This window comes from Spea bombifrons, chromosome 4 (assembly GCF_027358695.1).
Source record: "Spea bombifrons isolate aSpeBom1 chromosome 4, aSpeBom1.2.pri, whole genome shotgun sequence".
NCBI classification, from domain to species: Eukaryota; Metazoa; Chordata; class Amphibia; order Anura; family Pelobatidae; genus Spea; species Spea bombifrons.
In genome coordinates, this window is record NC_071090.1 from 36772893 (window position 1) to 36798774 (window position 25882).

At 41.0% G+C, this 25882-nt stretch overlaps 1 protein-coding gene across 1 annotated transcript; it reads left to right on the forward strand.

The window, feature by feature from the left end:
- The first annotated feature begins 1214 nt into the window (after positions 1 to 1214).
- On the forward strand, positions 1215 to 23894 carry GPRIN1 (G protein regulated inducer of neurite outgrowth 1). The gene is made up of 2 exons (XM_053462680.1): positions 1215 to 1300; positions 20846 to 23894. Exon 2 carries the CDS (start codon positions 20897 to 20899, stop codon positions 23849 to 23851), a length of 2955 nt encoding a protein of 984 aa, XP_053318655.1. The 5' UTR covers positions 1215 to 1300; positions 20846 to 20896; the 3' UTR covers positions 23852 to 23894.
- The last annotated feature ends 1988 nt before the right edge of the window (positions 23895 to 25882 follow it).

Genomic DNA, 25882 nt, shown 5'->3' on the forward strand with positions numbered 1-25882 from the left:
AAAGGTTCAATATATAGTTATAACCTAACTTGGAATGGGTTTGAGGTAACATGCAAGATGACGTAATGGTTCAGCGGAAAGGCTGCATCACAGAGGGGTTTTAGCAAATGCTACCTGTCCAGACCACTTGTTATTCTCAAATTGCTTCCAGAGATTCTCCACACCCTAAAGTGCCTTTTTTGAATATGAGCCATCTGAAGATTAGATTGTCCTGGCTGAGATATATCAAAAGTGCTCCATGTCCTATCTCCATAAATAGGAGAGCTGACCACACATTTCTGTTTATTAGAAAGATGCACTTTTGGTTGTGGATATAGGATGCAATATGTGGGGTTTGACGGGTTGTGACAACTTTTATTAGGCCAACGTATGAAAAAAATGAATAGAATAGAATAGCAAAATCTTTCATGAGCTCTGGAGGCATCTGAGGCATTTTCTACTAAAGAAGAGACCTCTGAGGTCCTGCAAGCTGATGTGATCTTTTGCTGTGTTGGTCTTTTAAAACGTATCACCTTTGACTAAAGACTGAACCGCTCTTGGACCAATATATCTATCTATCTATCTATCTATCTATCTATCTATCTATCTATCTATCTATCTATATATATATATATATATATATATATATATATATATATATATAGTTTCCTCATTGGCATCTTTATAAAAAATAATAGGATAGGGATATAATAGAAAATCTGATTGTATCTGTTTTTATTAAAACAATTTTACTAAACCACTTAACTCTGATTGTTCTATCCTCAATAAAACATGTTCAAACAGGATTAGATATGTTTATGTTCTACGTACATACTTGTTTTCCTCATACCTCAATGTTTCTTAGTTTACGGGGATTGTTATGTTATTTGATAGGAGAACGCCAGGTGAAGGTGTAGCCAAACTATGCATATTTACATTGACCATTGTATTTTGTGCTTACGTTATTCTCCATTTTGAGATGTTATTAGCAGTTCTACACCCTTACACACATGGTTATTTCTGCTTCCCTCTTAATATCATGAAACCATACAAACACACATCATACTCTGTTCTTCCTCTATCCTAATTCTCCATTCTGGTTGTGTAATATTCCAGCAATTGTTCTTTCTCTGATTCCTACTATGACGTGGGGTAATTTGATGGGAGAAAAACATTCACTTATGCTTCTCTCTCCTCCCACACGCATGCTCCCACAAGCAGTCATGACTGCAACACGCAGCTTTGAGTATCACTAGGAGAGGAGTGCAAGCAGGCAAAGACATCCGCAGACAGAAGAGGTTCATCTGTGTGACTCATCCAGGTAATTGCATTGTTCCCATCACCCCTGAGTTTAGTACAATATGCCTTTCTGTCCTTCTACCAGGTCTAGTACCCCTTTCCTGTCTCCTTGATATACTCTGGCAGTAAGCTCTGGCACTGTGCTTGGAAGCCAGCCTTGTAAGACAAGGTATTTCTTTCTCTCATTGTTTTATCATGTGGTGTTCTCGCATCACCTGTCCTCATCCTTGTGTCTGTCTGCAGGTCGCTGTCGGATGAATGATAGCTTTTACTGGTAGTGACAGGGTTATCGGTGCCATCTGCGAGGGGGCAGCACGTGTCGTAATTGTAAAGGCTGGTATATGGTTTTTTGCTTCTTCCTTTGCATATGTAGGCAGATTGTCTTTCATCGACTCTAATTAGCCTTACTGGAAGGACATTCAATTTGAGACAACCTAAATAAGTTGCCCGAGCTGCTTTAGTGATTTTCATTTGCCCTTCCATTACATTTTAGATTTATCTGTACAGTTTAACTGCAAAACTGCCATTGAAATGAAAATTATGTAAAAAGTTCAGCATTGACGAATCCCTTAGGATTGACGGAAGAAACGGAAAATGAGGCAAATTGAATATTTGATTTAACAATTTATGCGCTATGAGGATTACAACATATGTGTTGGTAAATCAATTCCAAGTGTTAAGGTAGCTGGGTAACAGACGCATTTGTATTCAGTAACAAAGACAGCTGAATACTAATTGATAATACAATTATTATTAAAAACAGTACATTCCGACAAGACTAAAAAATAATGCACAATAAAGCAGAATATACATCTAACTATCCACATTGTGTATTAATAATCCCGATAATGTGAGACATTGAAAATACAAGGTACTTTAAATCTAATGAATCTAGATAATTACCCCTAAAGGACTGGGAAAATAAAAATGTCTTTCTTTTGATAGTACAATTTTGTAATAAAAAAGGTTATGTCTTACCGTAAACTTGAATTAGGAAAGAAGTGCTGTTTTGCTAACGTTAAATGGTTAAATGGTTTGAAATTTAGATTAGGCAAATTTAGTTAAATTGAGAAATTGATCAGGATATTGAAGACCATACCTGGGAGCATATATAATTGCAGCTGGATGCTTACATTGACATGGTGCTTTCTGTAGAATGGAACGGAGCAGCTGATCAATAAGTTGCTTTTTAGGGACCAGAGTAATTTCTCAATTCAAGTGCCATCTAAAGGCTCTTGGAGCTCTAATGGTTAAAGAGGCTAGGGACGTACACATTGCCTCCAGAGAGGGTATTGCAAGAGGCCAGGTAATCAGAGGGAACTTTGGATACAGATCAAGTTCACTTTTTCATTTTTTGTCCTTCCGTGTGCAAGCGGGTGTTCACAGCTCTCATTGAAATCAGTACACGGCTGTGCAGTCACATCTATGCCTTACAGATTGTGTTCTGCTCTAACATTATAACAGAGGGGATTCCATTTCTTGGTACCGTTTGCAGCTAGATGTGTGTTTCCAAGGAAACCATATCCCACTCCCACTCCCACTGCCTTTAGTATTTTGGCTTTTATGTTATTTTTCTGCATCATCTTGTTGCCAATCCTTGTGCACACAGCTTGCTTCTATACTACATAAGGATGGTCATTAGCCATTTTTCTGTGCCATGCTCTTTGATGGTCATAAGGTAAACCACTATATAAGTGAAACCTCTTAGAGAGAGATTATTTTATTCCTCTCTATAAACAGGTTTAATACTGGAGTCTACTGATTCAAGATCTGTTGAGTTGTTAAGGCACAAGCTTTCATAGGAATCAAGTAGATTATGTAGAAAGTATGAAGCAGACACAGTTAATTAAAGAAGGATTAGAAATGATTTTCTGCAAAATGTCCAGTATTTGCTACAATTCCATTTCAGGTCCCAGGAGTGTCTCAATGAATTCAGTGTCCCCTTTTTTTTAAAAAAAATGTATAAAAATATATAAATATATATATATGGAAGTTATAAGATTCCTCTCTTCCATCAACAAATTTCAATTATCCATTTCAAATGGATACATCTACTACCTTCATAAATTAGTATTTTATGTAACATAGTGTCATTTTTAAGTAACATTTTAATTTGAATATAAATTATGTGATGTCATCTGCACTCCCACGATTCTTCATACATCTGCTCAGTGACACTACATCCCATAAAAGCAATGGTTGTTTCTCTGCTCTTTTTACACAGTTCTGTTCTTTCATAATTTTTAACACTCAAGCTCAACCAAATTTCTAATTATTGGCCGGATCATGGTCTCACAATCTTGCTATAACACAAAGGCAATATATTTAATGTTAAAATCTATTTCCAATTGGTTGATCACAAGCTGTTTCACGGCTTGTTTAGGGATAAGGGTGTGGTAATCTTTATTTCCCATTTTACATCTCCCTTCCTATCCAAAGCCAGCCATGACTTCCTAGAGCTAGCGGCAACTTTATAGTCTTTCTTTGCCCCAGCCCTGCTCCCATATTAAATCAGGAGGCAGATAACTATAGGGGTGCATTTCTGTGAAGTTCCCAGGTAGGAATATAAAGTTGCCTAAAATGTTTTATGCCATCATGAATCGTTTAAAAGTAATTGCTCATCTACTGTATGTAATAAAGTGATACTGGTGCAAAGTTTAAAAAGTGGTTTAATCACCTTAACGACTAATGGAATGGACTGGCCTAGCCGGATACCAGGAGATTTCCTAGTAGGTTTTGAGGGCGGCCATCTAATTATACGCATGGTCACGACCCCCAAAGAAGGTGCAGAGGCAAAAGAGATACTGCAGCTGCGTTGGTGCCTGTGGCCACACATATAATTAATTCCACTACACATGAAACTCACACATATTCCATTGCATGTCTGCCAGTTATCACCGCACCAGATATGATGTCAAATCCAGCGTGGCACTGATTGGCAGACAACCAAAGGAAGACCAGACTGCCAGAGTCTGAGAATGGGGAGGAGAGGGCAGAAACGTTAAGTTGTATGAATGAAAATAATTGTTGAATATAGTTTGAAAATGAAGGGGGGCATGCTAAGAGAAGAGTAATAAAATGATGGGAAAATAATTTGTGGGCATAGAGATAATGAGAATTTATGTTGGGGGCCTGAAAATGGAGGGGGGTGATTCTGGTGCAATATGGGCTCATAATGGTAAGTAATGGAAATGATAGTAGGGAGGAATAAAATGATGGGGGTTATGAATATGAAGTTTAGGACAGGGGCGTAACTATAAATCACAGGGCCCTCATGCGAAAATTTCCCCGGGGCCCCTGAACTTCAACAGCTAGCCTGTGCCTTCTTTTCCCCTTGCCCCCTCTTCCAACATACAACATATGTAAACACACTTACACAAATTACACACACTTACCTATACTCACTAACACAAACTCCATCTTACTCCACTTATGCATCCATGCTCACACACACACAAGTACACATCCATGCTCACACACAAGTACACATCCATCCTCACACACCCAATTAGACATGCATGCTCACACACACAATTAAACAAGCACACAATTAGACATCCATGCTCACACACACAATTAGACATCCATGCGCACACACATGTTCACACAAAGGTACACTTACATGCTCAAATACACAAGTACACATCCATGCTTACACACACAGGGACACATCAATGCTCACACACACAGGTACACATCCATGCTCACACACACAAGAACACATGCATGCACACACACACAAGTACACATCCATGCTCACACACAAGTACACATGCATGCTCACATACATACATATATACAAACACACACATCCATACATCCAATCCCCCTCCCATCCCCGCTTACCTCTCACCACTACTACCAGGGCCGGCCCGACAATGAAGCCGAGTGGGGCAACCGCTCCAGGCGGCACTTTTTTTTTTTTTTTAAAGCCGAGAAGAGAGAGAGGGTTTTATCTTACCAAGTTGTCAGTACCCGCTCGGCGCCCCTCACTCTCTCCTCTGCGAGCCCTCTAGTTCGGTCTCGGTGCCGGCTTGTAATGTTGAGCATTACAAGCCGGCACCGAGACCGAGCAGGGAGACTCACCGCAGAACTGCTGAAAGGTAAGTACGGGGGGGTGAAGGGTAGATAATGGGGGGGCTGTAGGGAGAGGAAGGGTAGATAATGGGGGGGCGGCATTTTAAACTTCGCCCCAGGCAGCATTTTGTCTTGGGCCGGCCCTGACTACTACAGCTTTCTCTCTGGGTGTGCGAGTTGCGTTGGCTTCACCATGGGGTCACGCAATGTAACGTGACCCTGATATGTTCCTGTCTCCCCGTGCCGGTTCAAAATAGTTAGAAAGGGCCCGAGGAGACACAAACAAGAGGTTGCAGGACACCTGTAGTTACGGCAGTGGATTAGGAGATAATGATTGTGGTGGGGGATTGGAATGAATTAGGATGTTGTGGGTGTGATGATGGTCAAGGGCAGCTCTACAATAACATATACATACAGCCAATCTAGCACCATAAACATACACACACATCCACATACCCACTAACACTTTTCAGATACATGCATACACACACTCTTAAAACATACACATACAAATATGCATACATAGGCACACAGTCACTCTAACACTATACACTTACATATGCATACACAACATCAAACCCTTACACACACACATACATATGCCCCATCCAATACCATACACTTACACATATATACACATACACACTCACTTTAACACCATACACTTACACACACAGTATGAACATATATGCATACACATATATGCATACTCTACTCCACTCTGTGGTGGGGGCGTGAGGCCTCTGTCTCGCTGCTCTGCCGCGGTGCGCACGGCTTCACTGTTGAGCGCCGGCATATGATGTCATATGCTGGCGCTCAGCGTGAATTGCCGGCACCCGAGACAGACGCCTCATGCTCCCAACACTGCAGTCGGGGCATCGCTGAGGGAGGCTAGCAGGCGGTGGCAGCAGCAGCAGAGGAGACAGAAGGGTGCCCCTTGGGCCCCCCTGACTGGCAGAACGCCAGGGCCCGGTCACAGTTGCAACCCCTACGACCCCGGTAGTTCCGCCACTGAACATATGAACATACATGCATACACATGTACCTTCTGTGATATCTCTAATCTTGCCTAGGTTACTGCGAAGTTTGTCTAACTGTGCTGTTTCATAAATATGTAGGTACTACATTACTTTTAATACAGAGCGTCTGAAAAATATTATTTTAAATACAAATTCAAGATTAATGAATAACTGCAGGATTTAAAGCATTTAAAAGGACATTTGTTCTGTATTTCTGGGTCATGTCAGGCAGTTGTAAATGCTTTGTGAACATATATGTCTCGTGTTTGTGCACAAGATTTAGATCATTGGAAATAGAACATGAGCTGCAATCTCCTGAGTTTCAATAAGCTTTAAACTTGCATTTTATAAATTGAGTTAGTCACCTGCAGTGAAAGTCCATTAAAGGAAAGAAATGGTATTTCTGACCTGTGATTAATTGTGGAATGGAATGTTTACCACAGAAAGTTTTCCATTTAACATGAACTGCAGGGTGCAGACACCATAAAGATAATAACAAAATAATAATGTAATGGTGTGCAAACACCACTAAATAAAATGCAGTGAAGTGAAGGTAAAGATCATCCACAAATTGAAATCATCACCAAAATCGGGATGTCGAAATATAGGAGAAGTCTCCCAATATGCGCATAGAAAATAAACAAGTGTAGGAAAATAATACTCCTTACATGGAGCAAAAAACATACACTTGCATAATTTAACTGTTAAATGCATTCAATATATATTTCATATATAACGTATAGGTCCGAGGACTGTTTGGGAAAGAGGAATATGACTACTGGCCTATGCTGGAGTTATGGCCCTGGAGGGGCAGAAGGGTGAGAAGGGTGATCAGCTGCAACATATGTTTAACAACTGATTACAGGGTTTTCGGTTGTGTAGGGATCTTGTGTGAGAGGTTCCTGGAGAAAGGTCTGTCTCTATTTGAGTATCCAGATTCGATCTGGGAGCGAACAAAATTTGTAATGGGCAATACTAAGTTTAAGTACGACTAATAAATCCAGAAGAAGCCAGGGCTGCATTCTGATATGTAAGGTGGTAACTTTTGGCTGCTCCTTATGACAACATCTCACCCTCTATCCTTTCTTGAGGGTACTACCGCTTCTGGAGCAGGACAATAGGCTTTCAAAAATGGAAGGGGGCAGCAGCTAAGCCGGTAACTAAGAAGAACTCTGGCAGGAGTGAGGACCACAGTGAGTGTTCAAAAGATGCAACATTGTCTAGAATGTTACAATAATAATATATGTTTACAATTAAAATTGGGGTAGAGAGGGTTTACACTGGGGGGACCTATGACATCCCAACCCCTGATCCCTGCATGTAATTCTCTTTTTTTTTAAATTATACCCCTTACAAAAAAATGACTGCAGTTTTTCTGAAGTAATACTGCTATTTTTTGGACATGAAAAAACTGCAATACTGCACTTTTACTGCAGTATTACTGCACATTTACTGCAGTTTTACTGCATTTGTACTTCACTGAAGTAAGGGACATTAGACATGTGCACAGCGAACACAATTTGGGCTACATTTTCAGTATGTTTTTGCAGCATTCATTTTCAGGCAACAATTTTTGTTTCCCGGCCATTCGGCTCGGACGAAATTCGGGGGCCTTTTTTCATTAGGAACGACATTCAGGGGCGTTCCCAGAGGGGGAGGTCCCTGACACCTTCTGGAGTCACCTTTCATTATAGAAATTTTAAAAAGGTTTCCCCCGGAGTAAGGTCAAAGAAGTGCAGCAGCAGCAGTAGTAGTAGAACACTGGGCCTAGGCAAGCAGACACTAGCAAATGATAGGCACATGCAGGCCCGTGGAGCAGGACTGAATTTCTCCAATATTAAAGACATGTAAAAAAAGGTTCCCCCAGAGTAAGGCTGGTCAAAGAGGTGCAGCAGTAGTAGGGCATTGGACCTAGGCAGGCAGAGACGGGCACATGATAGGCACATGCATCCTCGTGAAGAAGTACTAAATTTCCACAATATTATAGAATTGTTTTAAAAAAGGTTCCCTGAGTAATGATCAAGGTCAAAGAGGTGCAGCAGTAGTAGTAGAGCACTGGGCCTGGGCACGCAGACACTGGCAAATGATAGGAACATGTAGGCCCATGGAGCAGGACTGAATTTCCCCAATATTATATATTATACATATTATGTTGTCAACAACATTTATTGATCAATGAAGAATAATAAATGATATGATAAGAAGATAATAAGAAAATAACTTGTCCACAATATACAGGTTTGGCTAGTAGCATAAATGGGCAAATGTGTTTATCAACTAAACAGGGGGAAAAAATATCTGTGACAGTCCCTGTAATACTACAGCTCCAGTCCACCCCACAACATTACATTTTCTGCACTAAAATAAACCATTACCTAACTTGCCGTATGGTAGGTGAGCAATGAGCATTAATCTGTCACTGTCTCACACTCCAACTCTCATCAGTCTGTAACTGCTGATTGGCCATAACCATCAATGAGACCACAACCCTTTTTCTGTCTACTTCTACCTATCAGTTATTGATATGTACCGTACTATACACAGCCCCTCCCACTTTACCTCATGAAGGAGCGCCAAAATGGCTGGTAATGGCACCAAAAGGGTATGTAATGGAAGCTACACATGGCAACGAATGAACAAATCATGAAGAGTTTTCGGCGCTTTCATTTTCATTGATTGGTACAAACACACGAAATAGAAAATGTTTGTTAAAAATAAAGTTTCTACGCACAAGTCTATTATGCATTACTATGGTAATCGCGTGAGTATGGAGAAAATTTGGGAGCGTCGTTGTGGCACGCCCCACTCCCTGCCAACTTACTCATCAAAAACAGGTAGGACCACCTCCTCGTAGTGAGGGCTCCTCGTAGTCGGAGCCTGGATGTTCTCAGGTTTGCAAAGTAGGCTGCCTGCTGTCTAAAGGTGGCAGTCAGAACATATTTTTACATTTTTAATGCTAGAAAAGCTGTAGCAAGTATACTGCTCAGTAAATACTGTTCAGCATGCTCAACAGTAAATACTGCTCAACATGCTAGACTTCAACCTGGATAAGGTAATATGGCTGGCGGTCAGCTCAGCCCCTACTATTCTAAAGAAAAGTTTTCCCTATGATTTCATGGTACATAGTTGTCACTCTAGTCCTTTTGTGCCAGCTACATACCACTTACATAGCTGGCAATCTAAAGGTTAACGAGAGCTACTTATGATAACAGATACACTGAAATAATAATAATAATAATACGGTAATAATATATGGGTATGTTTAAGGGTATATGTTTTTTTTTCTTTGTGTGCGTTACATAAGGGTTTCTGATGAGCCACCTATTAGAGATCCCTCCTGTAGGGCTCTATTGTAAACAGTCAGTCCTGCCCCTGACAGAAGACAAATATGACATAGGCAGGTGTGCTGATTGCTGGTACAATCTCCATGCAGTGTTTATTTTTTCTTAGCACTAAATGAATTTGTATAATAAAGCCGACAGACTGCAGGCAAAACCACATAAAAACATGCCCTATTGTGGAGGAATGGTCTGTAGGTTTCTTCCGTATTGTTAGATATCAGAATCCAATACTTCTAGCCTTGTAAGTACTGATCTCATGGTCTTGTTTCTTCATAATATGTAATTAATGTAGTAAGAGTCAGAGAGATTTTTTTGAGCTCTGTGAAAGCTCAATTGACTTGAATGTGCGACATTCATGCTTTTTTGTCCTATTCAAGTATGTATGCAACTGAAGTTGAGTCTGGTACCTTAACTCTACTGGCCACCCATGTTCTTAGTAAAAATACCTAAGAGTGCTTTATCTCATGTTACTTCTCCTCCTGTTCGTGGTTTAGTGAATGAACCCCATACAAATAGTGCAAGCCTCCTGGTCTTCCTTCCTGACCTTTTTAGTAGCATTGACATTAACAACATATTGCTTTATTTAAGCCAATTCAGATTGCTCTTTACTTTCTTTATTATTAACCTTAGACAATAGGGCCAGTCTATTATTACGATAGAGCAACCTCTTAAGTGGTTGAACTTGCTTGCAATTTTAATACCCTGAAGTCACAAGAAAGCTCTTGTCACTTATCTACATTCAATAAAAAAAACATCCCCTGCAGCTTCTTAACAGTGTATTTAAGCGAACGTCCAATTTTGTGAGTGAGATTTTTCATGTCACAAGAAATCTCATAGATTGAGCTTCATCACTAAAGCACACACATGTAGTACCACGATAGCTTTTAACACTTGCAATAAAAAGATGGGCAGGGTTCCGTTGCACTTTATAGCCCTCGACTAATGAGAGATCATTGAATAAAACGGTCAGTGATGTGGCTAATTCAGGACAGAAAGCAGAGAGGTGGAAAAAGGATGGCAAAGAGAGAACATTCTAGGCTAAAATGTGTGATTGCAAGCCCCGGCTCTGGGTGAACATCACAGCTCTGCTTGAACTGCTTGTGTCTGTGAAATGGTTCCTATAGAAACAGCCTTGAGACTGAAATTACTTTTGGGGAGGAGTTTTTTTTATCCCTCTTGTTAATTTGAATTCTGCCTTATTTCCACTTGTCTACAATACGGCGCTATATTCATGCTAGTTTGCACCAAACATTTTAATCAGTGTCTCTGTAAATAAATCACTGTGCTTTCGTTACATTAATTAATGTATGAGGTAGTTGTAATCCATGAGCATGGAAGTCACCAAAAACAAATTACTATTGGATCTATTCAGTTAAGAGTTAACCCGAATCACCAGAGTTGACTGAGGTTACATGCCATTACTAACACTCACAAAATTTGACGTTCACTTAAACGTTAAAAAGCTGCAGGGGATGTTTTTTTATTGAATGTAGATCAGTGACGAGAGCTTTAGCTTTTTTTGTAAGGTAATATAATCAAAAGATATCTGGACACTACTTTATCATTCATTAGTGGAATACTTATGGATTAAAATTTGGGGTTGGAGGATGCGTTAGGACACACGCTTATTTTTTTTGAGACATATTTTCTTTGAGGTACCTTGTACCGATAACACTGATAGAGTTACTCGCTAGATTGAAAAATGTCTGACGAAAAAAGCTAGGGTGACCATACATCCTGTAATAAGAGCTCTCCGCAGAGATGTATCTTGGGGAGGCGCTTTTAGAAGCTGCCATCATCTGTGGAAAAAGAATTTAGCCAGCCAGTGCTGCTCAATAATTTTGTGGGCGGCACCAACAGTGGTGCAAGTGTGGCAGCGGGAAACCAGCAAGGTGTCAGGGCGGGTGGAGAGATCAAGAGAGGCCCAGCGTTCTGAAGACTTCCGTATGGTAAGTGGCAAACTTGGGACGTGGTTGGCAATGGGAAGCTGTTAGGAAACAAAGTTGGCAAAAAGAAACTGGGAAAAAGATGACTCTGCGAAGGTGGGGACAAACATGGCACTGTTAAGCTGTTTGAGGAACAAGATGGCACTGTTTGGGTGTATAGATTGCAGTTTTAGGGTGTAAAGATGTCACCGTTTAGCTGTTTTGGTCCTGTTTGGGGACCAAGATGGCACTGATTAGCTGTTTGAGTATAATGGCATTGTTCAGCTGTGTGAATGTAAATACAGCACTAATAAGCCATTTGTAGACAACAATGGTACTGGAAAATGACAAGCTATTGACAAATATGGTACTGGGAAGCTATGTGTGCACAAAGATTGCCTGTCTTTGGGATCAAATTGTACTTTTAGTATACCTGCCAAATGACTTGTATTTTGTGGGACAGTCCCAATTTTGTGCAATCATAAACCACCAGCTTCCAGTGCTCACTGCCCACTGGTAGCTCCCAGTGTTTAGGGAGATACATTGGATCTTCCTTTGAGATGATTGGGATCTAAAAATGTGAAATGTGTCCATTGACTTCAATGGAGTCCATTTCAAGTCAACCAAGAATACATACTTCAAAAAGGGAGAGGGACGCAAGCTGTGCGGGGCCCGATTAAGAGCACCGTGGGCCTGGTCCTGAGGATTTTGGTGGGCCCTTTTATGGAAATAAGTAAAATAGACAGAAGCTTAACTCCTCTGCATCCATGTGTATTGGATAAAGATGACCTCAGTGTCACAGACTAACCTTTGCACTGAGGATGGGCTCCAAGACATCCCCGAAGTTGCTGGCAGTCACTTGGCTTTTTTCCCACACACCCCTGGCAAGGAGGTGCCAGGTGCCAGATCAATGCAAGCACAGCATTACCTGCGCACATGCATGTGTCACTGGTCTGCAGCAAGCTTGCTCTGTGTGGTTGTGATGGATCGCTGTACATAAATACGTCATTAGCATGTACACCGAAGGCTGGGCACCATCCCTCCCACAGTGTTCCCAATCAATTTACTTCTCCCCTCCATAGTCTGAGGTTGAACTTCTGGAAGGGACTGATGCAGAATTATTTTCCCAGCCAGTTCATTATACCCATGATAGTCTGCTCTTTGGTGTCAAACTGCAATATTATCATTAGCATTGTTACAACCTGCTCCATCTCCCATCAAAATATATATGGCTTATATATATACAGTATTATGCAAACATCTTAAGGACGTGTTAAAAAATGAGGTAAAATGAGAATGCCCTCAAAAATGTTAATGGTTTATTTTTATCTCTTAACAAAATGCAAAGTGGGTGAACAGAAGAAAAATCTAAGTCATATCAATATTTGGTGTGACCACCCTTTGCCTTCAAAACAGCATCAACCCTTCTAGGTATTTTGTAGGCATACAGTTGGGTGTATGAATAAGCAATTATATCAGACAGGTGCTAATGATCATCAATTTAATATGTAGGTTGAAACACACTCATTAACTGAAACAGAAGCTGTGTGGGAGGAATAAAACTTGCTGAGAAACAATCAAACTCACTAACAAGGTGAGGATACTGAAGATAGTTTAATGTCAAAAGTCATACACCATGGCAAGACTGAGCACAGCAACAAGACACAAGGACATTTCAAGGCAGGCAGGAATTCCAGATGTTCTGTCCAATCTCTTTTAAAGAAGCACAAGGACACAGTAAATGTTGAGGACCATTGAGCAACATGACAACGACCCTGAACATACAGCCAACGTCATTAAGAACTATCTTCATGGAATGGGCGTAACTTTTTAGTCCAGAATAAAGTAAGGAAAAAGGAGTGGGCCTTACTCTGTCCTGTGGAAAAGGCAATCGACAATGTTGATGATGATGATATGTATTTAGATTATGAGCGTGTGTTGCTCCTTCCACTCTGCAGAAGCAGCAGTAGCGTAGCTTTCCCACTCGTTCCCCTACATGCTCAGACACCACTACCATAGTAAACCCGTAGTAAAATGTTGGTTCATTTTGACAGTGTGGGAGATTGGCGCACTGAAATGTGAAAGCTGTGCTGTAAAGAAGTGAGCTGGGGCAAGGTGTAAATACATCTCACCAACACCTATGCACACACCACAGTGCAGCTTTGCTTCAGAGAGGAACTTGCAGCATTGGCGCCAACAGCAGCAGCCAGAGAAAAGAGTGTGGTGAGGCCTCAGCCTTCTGTAAGTGTGTGACTGGTTCCCAGAGACATCCACTGCACCACCATATCCCAGTTTTCCATTCAAGGGGCATATCAAAGCAGCAGTCAAATAAACTTACACAACTGCTTGGGCGGCTTGTTGCTGCTGGAGGTGCTTCCTTCTCCATGATTGAGGGGGAGCCCTTTAGGTAGCTACTAGAGGCCCTTGCTTCACATTACCACCTCCCCTGTCACATCAGTTTTATCAGGACCAAAGTGTCTAATTCTTGAAGGACAAGCTTTTCAAGGCAGCTGGATAGAACAGGGGTCCCCAACCACCCGGCTGTGGCCTATAAGCAACTGGGCCGCACGTCAGTTCCGGGCGCTGTGGACAAACAGCAGGGTGAGGATCCAGATTGTCCGCATCACACAGACTTCCCCCGGCTGCCAGAGATGAGGATCCCCCTGCTGGGGACCTGTATCCTCCTCTCTGGCAGCCGGGGAAAGTCTGCGCAATGTGTGCAGACAACTTCTGCTGCTGCCAGCACTTCCGCTGGGGCTTCTATGACGGAGCATAGAAGCCCCGGCAGCTGTGACGAGCAGCATCGGAGGTTGTCTACGCGCATCGCGCAGACGTACATCGGCTGCCCCCACTAGGCACCAGGGAGTCTGGGGGTGCATTGGTAAAACGGGGTGGGGTCAGAGTAGCATATCCAAATAAAGCTAAGTGGCAAGACCACAATAACAAATATGGTTTATTAACATGATATGGTAAAAGTGTCACCTTAGAGCTGCTTTATATAAATAACATTTCAATTGCAAACACACAGACTAGACTTGGGCACAGCAGGGGGTTCTCTTGTCAACGATACCTGATCTTCTATTTCTTCTTCTTCTCCTATCCCCAGGCATAAAGATACAATAGATAATTAATTAGTACATCACCAGCAGTCAATAGATAATATATATGAAAAACATATGAAAAATGTAGGATCCATAAAATATTAATGCACCTATAAAAATCAAAATGGCATATGTAATAAAAGGTATTGCCCAACTAAAATAAATGTAGTTTCGTTATTCTAAAAAAAAAAAATTTTTTTTTTTTAGCTCAGGAGTTCAATTCTTGCCTGACTCCATCCATCTAGAAATCCTATGGTTGTGCCTTTCTTCTGTGTTTCATTCTCTAACAGGCTCTACCTCAGACTCCTTAGGGGTGCATCCTTATGTAGACCAATAGGCCCCTGTTACTTCTCTAGTTGGGATATTGATCCTTGATCCATTTCCATTTGATCTCTCTTGATTAAATTCTTTTTCTTATTAGCCCTTGCCCAAGAGTCTAGATCTTCAGAACTCACTCTGATTTACATGCATGATCTGTGACTCACTCAATATCTTGTCGGGTTCCACCTCAAGCGATGGACGAAAACTTACATTTTCTCCTGTCATGTAGAGTTACTTAGTCAGAAGACCTAGCGTTTCTCAGGAGGACAGTTAATCTATGTCCAGAACCAGGACCTGCTAAAACCCACACTATTGGGGGTTGGGTCCTTTTTGCTATGTCCTTCGCTAGGTGGTCCTCAGCTAAAGCCTTTGTCAAACATTATTGGAGACCCTCTGATCCAGACAGGATAACCTTTATCAGAGCAATTACCTGGTGTGTGCTATTCTCCCATTAGCTTTTGCTAGGTAGCAAGCCTCCCAAGTACTAAACGTTTTCAGGAATCCATGATCTTCAAACCTCATTTGTTCTAGGGAAAAGAATTGCCACCTAGCAACATTGCCCAACCTGCCTAGGCAACATTTATAAGTGGTTGTCCTGCCAAAGACTTTTAAGGTGGCTGTTTCCTTCACTAACCTCTGTTTTCCTGTTACTTTTTTGTTTTCAATACTTCACATTGAACAAAAGTTCTAATGGTTTTTCAGTTTTGCTTCGCCAATAACTTTTGACATCAGGATAGCTGCCTGGGAAAGAGGCTCAGCCTTTTAAGAAACGCAAGATTTCTTAAGTCATTGTTCCTTAATTCTAGGTCAATATTTTCTTACATTGCCTTTCCATTTTGGATCTCTAATTATTTCTTTTTCCTATTCACAGATGGTTTTTCCCTTGTTAATTGACAGCTTCTTTCTCTTTTAGAGCAGTTCAGCACGACATTCTGCATTGTGTTTTTTCCTTGATCCAGTTGGCTATTACATGTTCATTGTTACCTCTACTGGTCATTACTTTCACAATTCTCATTGATCTACATGTATGAAACAGTTGTCATTTTATTGTAAAAGCATATGTTATTGTAATTCTTTTCCTGTCTCTATCTACTAGAATGTTTTTTTGCTTTCTCTCTCTTGTAGGGCATGTGAAATGTGCATGTGCATGTGCATGTGCATGTGAAAGGGCATGTGAGGCGTCATGTGACACAGGTCTACAACCTGCGCGCACATCTGCTACCCACTGTGTGGACAAATCTTTGCCTGCGGTTGTCTTCAGGAGACTTGCCATCTCCAACTAGCTGATGCTAGGTGGCAATCACATGGCAAATGGAAGTTCGATTTGAATAGATTTCCAAAATATCTAGATGCTATGCAAAAGTACCATCTCTGAGTTTTCATAGATAAAATGTGCAGCTGTGCTTGTAATCGTCTTTGTATTGATGTCAAAAAAAAGTTTTGAATCAAGGAAAATAATATTTTTTTCTATGAGCTGGTATGAAGCATTTTTCATTTTTTTTGTTTTCATCTAATGTTGCTCCATAAACCTTTAATTATTATTGAGTAGTGGTTGTGCTTTCAATACTCCATATTGAACAAAGGTTCTATTGATTTCTTGATTTTTAACTCTTGACTATGGCAGTCAAGTTGTCTGATCAAATTCCATGTTCAGAATACCAATCCCTTCAAATCCCCCAAATTGCATACACATCCTGTGAGTAGTTTCTGAGAACCAACTCACAAACTCCCTGTGGACAGATTGCCATTAAGAGGCAGTAGGTTTAGCTGTTTTCACTATTCTTTAAAAGCTAGTTAAAAGATATTCACATTTAAAATAATAAAAAAACAAGTGTTAACTAGGGGCTGCTCAGGCTGTGAAGATTTATTAACCTCCGCAGTGCCAGACAATGCAATCACTGTTCTGGAATGCTACTTAGCAGTTGGGGTAGATGTCCCACAGTGCTACTTTTGCCCCAAACAGCTTGTGAGCGCTTTTGCCCCAAGCAGCTTATCAGTGCCATCCTAACACCCAAACAGCCTGTTTGTGCCATCTTTGCCACAGCTTACCATTGCCCCCAAACAGCTTATCTATGCCATATTTGCCCCAAACAGCTAGTCTGTGCCCTCATTGGCCTCAAACAGATAGTCTGTGCCATCATTGCCCCCAAACAACTTGTCTATGCTTTCTTTGCTCTTTTGTTTAAAGGGCCCCTGCTATACAATTTTGAACCGGTAAGAGGAGACAGGAGCAAGTGGTCACAGGGGTCGCCATGGGCCATCTAGAGGCACAGGCCCCATCGTAGTTGCAACCGCTGCGACCCCTGTAGTTACGCCACTGATGTGGTAGTTATACTATAACTTGATAGTTTTTCTGCCTCATTTATATGTATTTTATTCAATTGCCAAAATGTACTTTAGACAAGACTGAACAGTGTACATTGAGTGTTTTTTCTTCCAAATATACTCTGAGGCAATTGGCTGGACTTGCCTCTTAGTCTCTGTTGATTAACAGCTTTGTCGTCCCTGGCATGCTCAGTGACCGATCAGCAACTCTTTTGGATGCATCTTAGATCTTTGGACTTGTGGAGGAAAAACTATGGACTTTAGGCCTTTAACGTACATGTTTAGTGGTCCTCTTTAGGAGCAAATTAGTGCCTTGTGTGAACAAATGACCATCATAACAGATGGAAATAAATTACTACATTACTTACATAATTGTGCTAGGAGCTGGACTAGCCATATCCGCATGCTGGTTAAGATCCTCTATCCCTTCGATCTAATTAATCATAGACACAATGAATGAGAATCTACTCATGGATAAACGTACAACGCTAGCGCATGATACTCCTCAATCATGTTATAGAACTTGGACTCCATGGCTACAGAGCCCACAAGTGAATCTCAGGAGAATCGCAATCTAATTTCTACTCTTAAGCCTGCTCCCTGTGAGTTTTCCCGTGCGTCACAGCACTAAAAGTGAAGTTTGGTTTACATATGTCAGCCAAGGAGACATGACAATGCTTTCTGATGCTTCAAGATTGAGCTTTTGAACATGAAAATGAATGAGCGTTTTCCCCTTTGTTTCTGTCTTGGGTAGGTGTGTTTTTTTCTTAATCTGATACCTTATTTTTTTACTTATGTTCAGTAAATAGAAATTGATGCAGTGGGATGTGATTGGCAAAAGTGAAGACCATTTCTAAAAAATGCATTTTGCTCTCTGAACAAAAGAGCTGATGAAAATACCAGTTCTTACAGTTCTTACAAAGTACAACCGTGAGCTGCTGAACACTGTACTTTTAACAAAAAAAAGTTATTTAAATGAAGAATTTAAAAAAATAACCCAAACCCTATCTTTAAGCAGGGCCCAATCATGAAACTGAAAGCCTAAAAATCCAACCTGCTACCATTGTAACATTTATTGTTAGATCCACTTAATATACAGAGACAATTATATGATCTGTGGTAACATTAGACATTGTGACATGAAGGATGCTCACTTTGAAACCCCTCTCCAGTAAGTATTAACACATTTATATAAGCATGTATTGAGATGATACTGGATCTTGCATGACCCTCAGCCAGAATGATGAGGGTAATGTGAGTTATAGTTTGCAAAAGTGAGTGGACCAGAGGTGCAAAAAGGGTGTATGAATGTACGAATGCATATTTTCCCCCTATATTGTGTTTCTTTACATTAAAAGCAGCATTTAATCCCACATTGTGTGATATGCTGTGTTACCTACACATTGTGTTCTGGCTGCTGCAAGAATCCAGTGGGACTGGAAAGTGGCTACCTTACCAGAGCACGGTAAGAGGCCACATGGGGGCTGCAACAGCACAGACCTCCGTTGATTTTATAGCTCCATGGGCCGGTCAGAGGAAATCAGAGGATCTCCCGAACGGGTCCATATTTCTCACTGTGCACAAAAAGCGGAACAGTGAGCCAGCTAACTAGGACAAATATTCTCACATAAATTGTCACTGTTGGTAGTTTGCACACATGTGTTCCATATGCGGTCTACATGTATGTACAACTACATATATTGCGTAAACTCGCTTAGCAAGATTATTTCATCTTCATCACGTTAGTTTTTAATTTAGCATTGATGGAGAGATCAGAGTGGCAGAGTTTTTACCATGTCACATGGCGTTTTTACCATGTGGTATGGTGCATGGTTTGGCTTAACCTAGGCATCTATTAATGGCTGAAAGCATCCAGAATAAAATGAAAAAAAAATAATATATTTTTATGATGGTTTCGCTGTCTTAAAGTACTGATCTGATCAGGACAAGAAAGTGTCCAAATCCCCAAGAAACAGTTAAACAAGGTTTAGATAAGATACACAAAATGTTTTATGCATGCTGTATTCCACATGGTAGCTTACCTAAGGGGGAGGGGGTTGTCCGCCCTGGGTGCCACTAGTCAGGGGGATACCAGGTCAGCCAGGGGCCAGCAAGCAGATGTCTATGCGGCCTGACAGCTGCCTAATGTGAGTCCACAGCTTAACGATGTGGAGCTTGCACAGTGTGTGAGGAAACTCTCTTTTCCTGTCCAGATTCCTGCTTCCCCTGGGTGGGAAAAGAGAGTTTCCTCACACACTGTGCGAGCGCCACAGCAGTAAGCTGCAGGACTGCATTAGGCAGCCGCCAGGCCACATAGACATCTGCGCGGCCCCAGTGATGCTTGGCTGGCCCCTGGACCAGTGAAATCTACAAGAGAGGTAAGGGGGTGTGGGAGAGTGAATGGGTGAATTAATTAATAAATGAGTGAGTGAGTGCTTAGCGGAAGAAATGAGGCAGGCAGACTGTTGGGGGCAAAGGTGGCACAGACAGGCTGTTAAGGGGCAGAGGTGGCATGGGCAGGCTGTTAAGGATCAGAGGTGGCACAGGCAGATTGTTTAGGGGCAGAGGTGGCACAGGCAGGCTGTTTTAGGGGCAGTGGTGGCACAGGCAGGCTGTTTGAGGGGCAGAGGCTTTCCACATCAGTGTCTAGCTCAGTGTATAGTGATGGGAGTTATGCTGTTCCACCAGCAATATCTGACTTAGTATATAGAGATAGGAGTAATGTTGTACCAAATATGTTCAGTAAATGTTATTTATTTAAAATGTATTTAATTTATTTATATTTTTATAATTTATTTGTTCAGATTTCTAGTTTGTTTTCTAGTTGACATACAGTTTACAAATTTGTGAAATAAATATTCTTGCCAGCATACATTTTTTTTATGTGAGGGTGGTGCCACATACAGGTTTCCCCCCGGGTGCCAAATAATCTAGGTCACCTCTGATTATAGATCTTCCATATGTGTACCTGGTTTTAGCAGAAATCAGGTGATTTATGACTTAATCCAATTTATTATTTTCCATGTTCAGCAACACTAAGTCTAAATTGTCTGCAAGCTATCTATTTGTCTTTACCATTTCAAAGAATTAGATAATAGTAAGCATTATTAAACATTAATCTGCATGCACCATGCAAGCCAAAAGACTTTCTTCTCCCCACAGAATTTTTGTAGTGCTACCACTACATTCACTTAATAATTGTGTTGTGACTCATACATTTACATTTTCAGCAAAATATGATATAACACTTGGGTCTTACAATAAGGATGAGAAACTACAGCTCATCAGCTTCTGTTATACTACAACTCCCACCTAGCTGGTCAAGGCTAATGGTAGGTGCAGGCAAACAAAGTTAGGGACACAATGACCAAACCATGGTATTAGATCTTATTCTGTGCACATGCTGATATTTGGTCAGCCCACACTAATTTGTTAAATCACTTTTTTCTGTCTTTCAGAACATCGCAAAGCAAGATTTTAGAATATTATGGAAGAAAGCTGGTCCAGAGATGGGCAGTCCTAAAGAGCTACAGAGATTGCAGCTGTCTAAACCAGATGCTGGCAGTGAGAACATTTCCCTCCGTTCCCCCATATCATCCAGAATCTGGCAGGCAGATGACCCTACACGCCATTTAGGGTTCACTGGGGAGGATCTTAGCATGCGAAATTTCTGTGTCAGCGTACATGGAGATGCTGATTTCTTGGAGGGAAGTTTCAGCTTTGATACTGAAGGAGATAGCTTTCGAGCATTGCAAAGGATTGATTCTGTGGATGCTCTTAGTACTATTCCCGTAATGTTAGCTGAGGAAGAGAATAAATCATTAAAGCAACAAGACAGTACAGATCTTACCACAGCAGACAACACTGAACACAAGAGTCACTTAGAGAAATGTCTAGAAGAATGCACATTCACTGCCACTGGATTTAGTGAGTTAACAAACAGGGACTTTAAATCCCCAAATGATGTCACAGAATGTGGCAAAGTCAAACAGGATCAGCCTCCCAGCCAAGACATAACCCATAGAGGAGGCTACTCAGAAACTACACAATTGGACAGGGTAAACTTAAGATGTTTTGTAAAAATAGACCATGAACCTGTGTTGCACAAAGAACATTTATATGGAGCTGTTGAATCCTCAAGTGACTTTAAAAAAGAGGAGTCAAGTACTGAAATGGGAACAGCAAAAGACAAAGTGACCTCACATACATGTGGAACTGACATTGTGCCCTCCCAAGTTCCTTCCTCAGTTGAAGAAATTACAACAATTAGGGTAACTCAAGATTCCTCACTTAGTGTGACATCAAATATAGATTCAAGCTTGAATACAATGACTGGCCCCATAGGTGACAACACACTAAGAGACATTTTGCCAGAGACTTCCACAAAAGTTAAAGAAGACAAAATGATTCATGGAAAACCAGCTCCTAATCAGGATGCCAACACTTTTGTTGATGAAAGAAAAACTGAGACCATGACAGATGGGAAGACAGGATGTGAGGAGGCTGCCAATGGAGACTTTAATGCAAAAACACACTCGTATGAGCTAGTGCCATCTAATAATGATAGGAGTACACAAGCTGACAAAGTGGAGTATAGATCTATTGCCATAAGCCCTATTGTTCCTCCAGATGGCAGCTCATCATTCACTTTTCAAACTGGAATGGCGACTAAAGGAACATCATCTGTTGCAAATTCCTATAATGTTAGAACAGCTGGGAAAGAGTCTACTGGTAGAGAGGAGCAACCTAAAACCTCTTCATTTGAGCCCAATCCTCCCAATCAAGATGTTGGTACTGAAACAAGAGTGCAGTGCAGGTCTATAGCAGTGAGCCCCATTGTACCACCAGGTGGGTCAACATCATTTACATTTCAAACTGAAAACCCACAGGCCACTAAATCCGTACAGGGCTCTAGTGATCAATTGATCAACATTAGAGGTGCCCACAATCTCCACAAACCCTACTCAACTGAACTGACTCCATCCATTATGAATGTTGGAACTGAAACAAAAGTAGAATATAAATCTGTTGCAGTGAGTCCCATTATCCCACCAGATGGATCTTCATTCACATTTCAAACACAAAAAAGTTTCAACATTACAGCAGGGGTGCAGCCATCACAAGGTGGAGATACATTATCAAAAACATATTCCTTTGAACTGACTCCTCCTAATCAGGATGTGGGGTCCCAGGCAGACACCAGAGCAGAGCGTGTTTCAATTGCTGTTAGTCCAATTATCCCACCAGGACAATTGTCCACATTTATCTTTCACACAGAGCAAAAGAATGAAGAAATGTTTGGCAGTGCAGGCAAGGCAGGAGAAAGTACCCCTATACAGAACCAAACAGGCACACCACACAAACAAAACCATAGTGTTGGCACTCAGGCTGACACCAAAGTGCAATGTATATCAGTGGCGGTCAGTCCTTTTGTGCTCCCTGATGGATCTTCCTCATTTCCTTTCCTCATAGAGAAGACAGCTCAAAACCAGCCTGCAGACAACAAAACCGACAAGGATGTTAAAAATACAGAAAATCTTCCAAAGACCTACTCATTTGAGCTCACTCCTCCTGAGGAGGATACTGGGACTGCTACTTGTGTGGAATACAGATCTGTAGCCCTTAGTCCTTTTGTTCCACCTGGTGAATCTTCTTTTAGTTTCCTAAGTGAAAAACAAGAAGTATCATCTAAAATGTATGAACTAACAAAACCCAGTCAAGAGATTGGGACTCAAGCTGACAACAAAGTTGACTGTGTATCTGTTGCCGTCAGCCCAATAGCTCTGCCACAGGGGTCTTCTACTTTTAATTTCCAAACAGAACAGAAATCCCAGGAATCAAGTGCACTTCCAGCAGCTCAATCACTGCAACTCAAACCTCATAATCTAAAGGATGTTGGGACTCAGGTTGAGACTAATGTACAGTGCACATCAATAGCTGTGAGTCCTTTTATGCCCATGGAAGGATCGTGCTCGTTTACATTTCATACAGGGGCTGCAAACCAAGATACACCATGTCCAGCATGCTCATATGTGAAGCCTGTCATGAAGGATGCAGGGATGCAAGTGTCTTTTGTGGTTGAAACAAGGTCTGCTGCTACTGACCCAATGACTCCTACTGGTAAATCTTCTTGTGCCACTTATCCTGAGGTCCGTGTGAAAGAACCCAAAGGAGATCACCCAGAGCCAGTGAGAGAGGTTAGCTGGGATGAAAAGGGCATGACATGGGAAGTATATGGAGCATCCATGGAAGTTGAAGTATTGGGGATGGCAATACAGAAGCACTTGGAAAAGCAGATTGAAGAGCATGGGCGGCAAAAAGTGTTGACACCTCAAAATACAAGAGGAAGCTCTATTCGAGGCACCACAGGAAAGGGTGAGACCAAAAGGCAACCCAGCACATTCCGCACATTTTTCCACAGGCGACCGCGTTGCTGCTCAAAAGCTGGGCCTGCAGTGGAGTGAATCACCCAGTGATAAAGCCATTTTATAAAACAATCAAGCAAAACACATTAAAAAAAACACACAGAAAAATTTCTGCAGCTGTCAAGTTACAACTCGAATTATAAAAGAGAAACATCAAACCCTGAAAATAAAGTCTAAAAAGTCCACTCTCAAATTACAAATAGCTAAAATGTTCTACTTTGAGAAAGTCTTTTTAAGAGTAGAGGAAGAATTTTGTCATTTTTTAGGCACACAGTTCTCCTTAGCAAGCATTAACGTGTTGACTGCATCTTAACTAAAATCGAACGAGAGAGACGGGGGTAAAAGTAGGAAGATGGCAGTTACAGCCACAATCAGAGCTATCTCTAGAAATTATTTTTGGACACAAAATAATAGGTTTAGCATAGGCTCTATTGTGTAAGTGATATAATTATCATATTGTTGCTTTCCGGAGGGTTTGGGATACATTTTTTTTTTAAAAGGTTAGGATTATGCCAGGTGAAGCAAGACAATATTACTTTCATCCGTAACTGTAAATATACAGAGATTGTGATATCGGTTATTAGAACACATGCAATACATTTAATTCATGACTGGTAATTCCATTGTTGCTTCATTAAGTGAATTGTTAAGGAGCGAGGGCAAATTGATATATATTCCATTGCGTCATTTTAGAAATATTATTAATCTTTATTGTTTGCTTGAGAGTTTGGGTAGTTTCTTAGATGCAATATATCTCTGTGGACAGCTGTAAGTTATTGCTGACTTTTTCTACTTTTTAAATATTAAACACACAATTTCATATGTGTTGAAAGAAAGACATGCATTTAATGTGGTCTCACTGGTCTCGTGTATAGTTGAAGCCAAATCTAGGACAGCTTAAAATTACATTTTTGTAACCTATATATACGAGAAAATAGGTAAAGCTAAATTAGTGATTTGTACACAACCAATTGCCAGGATCATTAAATTGGTCTCTAAAGTATAGTAGAGCCCCAAGCACTTTATGTCTAATGTGGGGTCCCTGATGGTCATCATCTTTGATGTTTAGTAGATGTTTAGTTACTAAAACTTAATACAGTGAATCAAGGAGAGCTGAAACACTTCAAGTGCATTGTGAAGGGCTAAACCGGTGATTTCCTGTTTTTAAACCTGGCTAATCATTCCCTGAATAATGCATTGTTAATGTGATGACATTAAAGAAATATTATTGATTCAAGTATGTATTATACAGAATATACCAGAGACTAGCTGTGCCTAATAACGCCGTTCAGTTGAAATGTTTAAAGTGTGTATATTGGACTTGTGTAAATGGACCAAAAAAGATCCAGACATATTTTCCTTTAATATTTGGTCCATTTGCTTTCGTGCAACAAAATTCGGAAGGCTTTTTCCATTCGGAAACAAAATTTGTCACTCACCAGCATTCTCTCTCTCACACGCTTATTCACTATTTCTCATGTTCCCTACCTTCTCTGCCGACCACTTTGGTGTCCCCTTCTCCTTTCCCACAGCTCAGCTACTTCTCTTACCTCTTGTTTATCTGTCTTTGTTCGTCCGCCTCTCCCTGTGTCTTCTTTCTTCATCTGCTTCTCCATTAACTAGGCCGTTTGGAGTTTGCACTTCCGCAAAAGGGAGAAGCCTCAGAGCACGCCATCTCCCCTGATTGGAGGAATGGGGAGAGGATGTCCCCATGAGTCCGCTCTTTCATGGAAATACTCAGAGAGGTGAGAAAAATAAAGACATTTGTGGAAAAAAGAAGTGTTTCTGCAGCTCCCTTTTTTTTGGTCAATCTGCATTATGCTGGCCTCTTGAAGTACTTCTGCAAAAAGGCAGAGACACATGAATAGCCTCTCCCCTCTTCCTCCAATCACGGAGAGGGTGTGCCTGGAGTGCCCTTTTGTAGGAGTGTTCTAGGAGGCCTGGTTCATGGAAAAGTGATAAGGAAAAAAGACAGGAAGAAGCAGGAAAAAAAGAAGACAGAAGAAGAAGACAAAAGAACAACAAGAGGCAAGAGAAGAAGCAGAGCTGAGGGAAAGGGACCTAGAAGCA